Source organism: Octodon degus, unplaced genomic scaffold, assembly GCF_000260255.1.
Source record: "Octodon degus isolate 3935 unplaced genomic scaffold, OctDeg1.0 scaffold00152, whole genome shotgun sequence".
NCBI lineage: Eukaryota > Metazoa > Chordata > Mammalia > Rodentia > Octodontidae > Octodon > Octodon degus.
Genome location: NW_004524728.1, coordinates 5029066 through 5036558, shown reverse-complemented (window position 1 = coordinate 5036558; position 7493 = coordinate 5029066). Strand labels below are relative to the sequence as shown.

Sequence of the window (7493 nt, the reverse complement as noted above, 5' to 3'; positions counted from 1 at the left end):
GACTCACGTAACTTTGATTTTAGGAGGAAGCCTTGTTCTCAGCCTCACATCCACACTTTGACTGGACTAGATATCATCAGTTTCCTTATTTTATTGTTCTTTGTTTTTTTTGGTAATTCCATCTTGTCTGAAATGCCTCACTTTTCCATCCACCATCCTTCACCATTTTCTCCATCATTTTGCTCTTGAAGCATCTCAGTAAAGGTCTACTAAAAATATAACACCCTTTGATTCTGTGTGGATACTGGCATGGATCTCTTGAAAATCAGGCCCTTGTCTTACCTGTATTTCTCTCTCTAGGCTCTTTATCCTTGCACATGTAGCCACTTAGTAAGCGGATTGGTTGGGGAGTGAGGAGCATTCAGTGTGGGTGTGGGTCAAGTACAGCTGCTGGATCAGAAGGTAACTGTCTGAATCAGGCACTACCGTAGCTTGGGGCACAGTCTGTGGACTATTTCTTCTCTTACCAGTGTTTATTGTACTTAATAATGTTGACTGCTGGAAGATGTAGTCTCTCGAAAACCTTGTCATTCAATCTTTTTAAAACCACTTACTTTCTTTCTTTCTTTTTTTTTTTTTCCAGCTCGGAGAAACAGTCATCACTTTGAATCTCTGTCTAAAGAGAAGAAATCCCTGATTTATCAGTTCCCTGTAATTTACACTGGAAATTATTCTTTATTTCAGCAGTGTTATGTGTTTCCCTGAAAGTTTTCACTGTATTAATGAGCAGTTTTGTGTAATTCCTTGGTGAAATTGTCAAAATTATTTGCTACTCATGATATTACTAAAAAACCACAGATTTCTTTTCTATGTGGATGACTCTGATTCTTCATTCAGTATGTGATTATTTATACTGCATTTGATAATTTAACAATGAAACAAATGTATAATGTTTTTCATGGAAAATTCATCTTAGATCTGAAGAGTAGAACAAATAAAATGATTGAAATGAGACATTTTTTATTGATTGATTCTAGAAATGAATATTACTCTCTTTCCACTCCTCCTTTTTTTTCTGAACACTTTTCAACTTCTTCCTCTTGTTCCCTGTGATTTGTTTTCTCTGTTGGGTTTCAGGAATTTTTTTTTTTTTTGTGTGTGTGTATTATGTATGTAGAGATATGCAAAAATACCCCCTTCTCTGCTGTATTTCAGTTCCACAGTTATTAGGCACAATCCTGAAAGTGGAGGCTTGGTCTTGAAATTTTTAAAATTCCACAAAGTCTAGCATCATAGGCCTTCAGTAAATACTTGTGGCGACTTATGAATGAACCATTCCCCCAGTAGAAAATAATTCAAAAGTAGCCAGACATTAAATATTGTGGCACAGTTAGTGTATTTCTCCATCAGTGCTACCTCCACCCCTTACCATCTCATGTACACCTTCACAAGTGTGAACTTTAGGAATTCCTTGAGGATAAGCAAGCAGCTACTAAAGAGAAATTCTTGAGTTCTTTCTAATAATTGTATGCTTCTGTTCTCTGTGGTCTTCAGAGGTGTGGAAAAAGAAGGTAAAACATGAGAAAATGGAAAAGATATTGAAGAGTATTATGGATGATTTTATGTGGAGAAAAATAGCAGTAATCTGAAGATATTAAGATACTTCATAATTTTTGAACAGTAGGGACAAATAGAACATAGAAATTGGAAAGATTGTCATATCTAGTTAGCCAAGAAAAAATTTTGACAGAAACGTGGCAAACTTAGTTTCATTGTTAAATCCTCTATTGCCAAAGGTACCATTCCTGGGCAAGTTCTCATCTCCTCCCACTAGAAAAGGAAGGAACACGGTTGCTTCTCACCAAGCCAGGCTTCTTTCCAACCCATTCGTATTGGAACCATATAGATACTTGTCTCAGCAGGGTGCTAATGGCACCTCAAACTGATTATCAGTACTCCAGCTGCTGCATTGATCCTACCCATGAATACTGGCTTTCAGTTGCTATCAGAGCTGCTTCCTGTGCTTTATGGACAACCACAAATGCAAAGGTGGTCACTTACTTTCTGCTCATATTAAATTTACCATTTCTCCATGTATTTTTTAAATTTTTCATGCTGGAATTACTTTCAACTATAGGATTCCTTTCCCACTCCTGCCTTCCATGCACCACCCGCGCAGAAAGACGGGCAAGGCAAGAGGGCAAGTAAGACCAGGCCATTAAGCAAAGAATGCCTGTCCTCAAGCCAAGCCCCATGGCATCATGGGAGCAGGGGAAGACACTGGCTAGAAGATACTCCTGATCTTGCTGAGCTACAGTCTGGACAGCCCCTGAAGAACAACCACAAATGAGGGTGGTCACTCCTGGAGGCCTTAGATGTTAGTACGAAGCGTTGGAAGGGCATAGGGTGCACACTTCTTTGTTAGCTGGAGGAACACAGGTTGAAAGAAAATGACTAATGGAATATGTGTGGATCAGAAGATAGACCTGCAAGAAAAGACCTGGTGTGTAGCCTTCTCCAGCAGCCCACAGCTGACTTCAGCTCTTAGGGTTTTCTGGTGAAGACTTGCCAATGTTCTTAAATCAAACTTTTCTTACCCTTCTGTCTGTGTGGAGTATCTAAAACGGAATGAAAATGTTCATCTTAGGGGCCTGTGCTGCATTCTATTCAGCTGGATGGACGTAGGGACCCACAGCTATGCATCGTGTGAGACTTGGCACACGATGTTTAGTGAGAGATGCTGAGTGTCTCTCCCTTTCCATAGTGTAAAGCAAAACCTTGTCAGGCTGAGAGTGTGCAGTTAGGATTATCCTGTTACTTCTAAAGGAACAGTGACAACTCGTGAAAGTACAAAAGCAGCGTGTTTAGTGGATAGTTGGACCTCAGCAAGCTTCATTGCTGCTGTCTCATTGTAGAGAAGCACAACACACTTGCAGGGCCTTCCTGTTCTTAGCAAAATTGCAGGAAAATACACCATTAGAGAATTTTTATTTTGTGGGAAGGATTAAGAAATGATTTTTCATTCCCTAGAACAAAAGCTTGTTTATCCTGCTTGGAATAGGATACAATTTTTTATTTATTCTAAGTGAATAAAGTTTTTACTTCATATATCATTTTCATTTTCAGAGTAGTTTAAAATTAACTGAGGCATTCCTGCAGTAGTAGATGAGCAACACTAGATGTCAGGAGAGACCCAGATAACCTAGTAGTTACCTGGTGTTTGCATTCAACCATCTACAATCCTTGATTTTGGGAAATTGTTTTAAGTCTAAAAAGAAATTTGGTATGATTATGTATTTAAATAATAAATGATTGTTTATGTCTAGTACAGGATGTTCTCTACTCTGATCTAAGAGAAGGTCCTGAGTGACTCAATAAAAAAAATTAAAAAAAAAAAAACAATTTGAAGTACTGTTAAGGGCCAGAAGCTTTCATGTGTATATATATATGTGAAATGATACAAAATTCAAATATCCTTTTTCCTGCTGAATAAGTGGGCAGAAGTCTAGGGTAGAAGATGTTTTCAGGGTAGGTATAGAGCTAGCCCTTACACCCCAAGATATGCTTCTGAAGAGGCCTTCAGTGAAGGCACCCAACCAATCAAAATGCAGTACTTCTTGATCATCTTCTGTAGAGACTTGGAGAGGAGAGGTGTCCTAAGCAAACATGGACATGGCTTGCTTTTTTTTGGCCTACAGATTCTCATTATAATATATTCCAACTCTTTCATGGTCTCTTCTTCAAATTGAAGGAAATGTCCTTAATGATTGCCAGCCCGCTCAGGGCCCAAGGGAGATTTTCACAGGTGAGGTTCCAAGGTTGAGGAATGCACGTGGGCGAGATGTCAGCAGCATCAGCAGGCAGCGTGGAGCAGATCAGAGCCCAAGAGCACAGGAGCGAGGGCCGCCTGCGTCTTCAGTGTGTCGTTGTAACACAGGTTGTTATCTCATGTTTACATTCTCACATAGCGCCATAACCAGAGTGGATGTTTGCTCACTGTTAAGTCATGTTTACCTAACTAGTGTGCACCTGTGCTAGGCAAACGGGGTCACATCCTCAGGTCTCATTAGATGCCCCTGAGCTTAGAAGCAGTCTGGGTGGTTTCCCACAATAATTTTCCTTTTTGAACATGATCCTTTCTGCATAAGTTTAATATGCTTTTAGACTTCCAATGTTGGACATCCTTTTTTCTCATAAATCTAATTTTGAGCTACTTTTTCATAATATATATTATCTTTAGAGTCTATAATCTCACTTTAACATCTCTTGCTAAAATTACTTCAAGTTAATCCCTCTCAAAGTTATTTAGGAAGAAACTCCATGGTTTGAGAGAATTAAAGAATCTCAGAATGGAAGAGAATTTAGGTTATCATGGTGGCAAATCAGAGCCCATTGATGAAGCCTAATCAGTATTTGTCTCAAATTTATGAGCATTGAACTGCTCATAAACTAGAAAAATCACAATTCTTCCTTGTCTAGTCCATGTTTATCCGTCCAGTGTCCCAGAGGACAAGCGTGGGAAAGAGCATCAGGTCAAGATTCCAAGGGTCTATACTAGTCCCACTATTTCCTAACTGCATAGCCTTGGGCGAGTTCTGTGATTGCTTGGCAATGAAGCTTGCCGTTTTTACTCTGAGTACTCCAGATCCTTCGAAACTATTCTTCAGGGCTGGTGAGATAGCTCAGTGGACTAAGCACCTGCTTAGGCTAGCGCAGGGAACGTGTTTTGATCCTTAGAACCACATGCTGCACCGGCCCCACCCCTGGGCTTACAGAACCAGCCATGGAGACTGGGTGTGGTGGTGCACCCCTGTAATCCCAGCTCTGGGGAGACTGAAAACAGGAGGATCACTACAAGACCGAGCTGCATAGTGAGACCCTGTACCAAATACATAAAAAAGAAACTATTGTCCAAATTTTTCAGTCTCTAATAATCTGAAAAAAAATTTAATACACTCTTTATAAAGTGAAATAGCACTGTAAAAGTTTTCAACTTGAATTAGGTTGAAATGTTTTCAACCTAATAATTTTTTCTTTTAATAGTTAAAGCTATCTTTTCCAATTTGGTAAAATAAATTCAAATGAGAATAGACATTTACCTTTTTCCTTTTTTTGTCAAAAGAATCAAAATTATTTGGTTCCTCTTTATTAGTTTATTCCCAGGGATAAAGGAACTAATAAGTTATATATGCAGATTTTAGTATTAGTAAAGATAATGACCGACTCCCTTTTTAAAGGAAAGTAGTTACAGCACAAATTTTGCATGATCTTGGAATAGACTTTAGAATAATAACAAGGTTATAATAATAATTTTAAAAAGTGAATTAAGAAAGTCTTTCTGTTATTTCCTTTTGGCATGTTTTCACAAAGTTGCAATTACAGTTTGTGAGTTGCTTTTTTTACTTACCTGTGCAGCTATCCCAGCTGGCTGGATCTTTGCCCTTTGGAGCCTAAACTCAACAGCTCAGAATTGGGCAGCAGAGCAGGTGTTCAGTCAGGGAAACAATTTTACTTGACATAGTCCCAAGTTGAGCAGAGGGGCGGATCCAAGTCACACTGTACAAAGGGAATCAGAAAGTGCAGGAGAAAAAAGACCAGCGTAAATCTAGCAACTGGACAGTGAGCCAAGAATTAGGAACTGAATGGAAGAAAGCTTAAGGATAGCAGGTTCTGCAGGCTAAGGGCACCAGTGTCCAGGGAAGACTTAAGCTCAGTTTACAGTGGTTGGGTGGATTATAGAAGCACTGTTTTTTGTCTTGGCAATATGGCAACAAAGGTGATACTATCTTTAATAACCATTACAAAGTACAGTTTGCTCTCTTGGAACATGTAAACTTGGCCTATGAAAACTAGCACAAGTTGACTCTACTCCTCTCACCACACAATTCTCCTGAGTTAGAACCACTCTGTTCCACCCACTGCTGTACAATCCCAACCTCCTCTCTTCCATGTTCTCTTAGCAATAACCATGCCTTGGATAAACCTCACTGGCTACGATACTGCCACTCTACAAGGCTTCTCTTGGGTCTCTCTCAGGAGTTTGATAACACAGTGTTCTATTTTTCACTCCCTCGGTCTCCTTGGGTGTGAGGTCTTTGGGATTGTATGCGTCTTTGCTTTGTGATTCACTGGCTGCTATACACAGGGAAGTTCCAGCCCCAGACTCAGATTCAGCTGGGTGAGTGCCTCTCTGGTTACTCTTCTCTCATTGTTGAGATGAAATACCTCACACCAAGAATTAAGGGAAGAAAGCTTTATTTTGCTCACAGTTTGGAGGTTTCTGTCCATATTTAGTTCCAAGACAGAGCGGCACTTGGCAGAAGGCAACAATTCATGGTGCTGAAAAACAGCAAAAGCAACAAGAGCCAAAAGGAGGCCTCAGCAAGAGCAAGCCTCTTTTCTTCCCTTGTCCTGCATACAGGCCACCTGTCCCAGAGGAGGTGCAGCACTCAGGCCCATCATTCCAGCATTGGACTACGAGTCAATTACAAACTTTAAGTCCGTTCCATGACTGCATAAGGCTTTGGGGGGACATCCAGACACAAACCATAACCCCACCTGTTGCCTTGTGGTCAGTGTGCTAGAGCCCAGCTCCCCCACGTATGGGAAAGTTCACCCAGCCCGTGTTCACTTGCTAGATTTTATTTGGGGGAAGCGGTAAGAAGCTCCATTTTATTGTTATAGTTAAGTTATGATCTCTAATGAAGTTTAAAGTGATGATTGTACTGTAGTTCTTCCCTGTGTGAGTAGGGAAAGAAGGTAGAAGGACTGTGCTTCCTCTGAATTCTTAATGCCTATGGGAGCAAACCACAGCAAACTTCTTGCTCCTTTTTCCATGGCTTTCTGCTAACACTCATTCTCATGATGGGTCTGCTGTGGTCGTCTTGTGTCTCTGCAGCTTCCTGGAGCTAGATCCTTCCACCTAACTATGAGACTCCAGTGCAAATGCAGGTGTTCCCCAGACTGGCAAAAGCTGCATTTGTGCATGTCTGCTGGGCTTCATGAGAAGTTTACCCAGTTCTGTATCATGGGAAGGGGTTCCAAGGCCAGGCTGAGGAAGTGCTAACCTCCTGCAGGCCAAGAAATGTTTTAGAAGCTTTTGTAGCATAAAACTGCTTTCCAATTTGATAGTTTAAGATAACCATTTTATTTAGCTATTTCCAGAGTAGTTCTGGGGTATAGGCCTTGTGGTCTACACAGCTAGCAACCCATTTGGCTCGCTTGAGATAGAGATTCCCTCAGAGCAAGCCCATAAGGGATGGAGTGCATGGAAAGCAGGCTAATTTAACTCTACATTCATAACCATCTTTGTCCAAGTGTTGGACCTGTTAGATGCTATGGACTGCTCAAAACATTGAGCTATGAGTTGCTAAAACTTGAGACTATTTCTTTTCAGGTAGGGGAGGCCAATAGGTAAAGGACTTTGTTATTCACAGTTCTCAAGAGGTGAGCAACATATTCTGCCCCCCACCCATGCTTGGCCACAGGAAACAGGTTGTGAGTTACAGGCATAAAGTAGGAGAAACTTTAGGAGTGCCTTTGTTATGGTTTTG

General features: G+C 40.6%; 1 protein-coding gene across 1 annotated transcript in view; it reads left to right on the top strand.

Annotated features, from left to right (window-relative positions):
• Positions 1-954, top strand: part of Ggh (gamma-glutamyl hydrolase) — a 37467-nt gene extending 36513 nt beyond the window's left edge. Inside the window, exon 9 of the mRNA XM_004642367.2 lies at positions 584-954. Within this exon, the coding sequence (XP_004642424.2) occupies positions 584-705 (122 nt within the window). The 3' untranslated portion in view covers positions 706-954. The remainder of the gene's footprint in view (positions 1-583) is intronic.
• Positions 955-7493: the final 6539 nt, after the last annotated feature.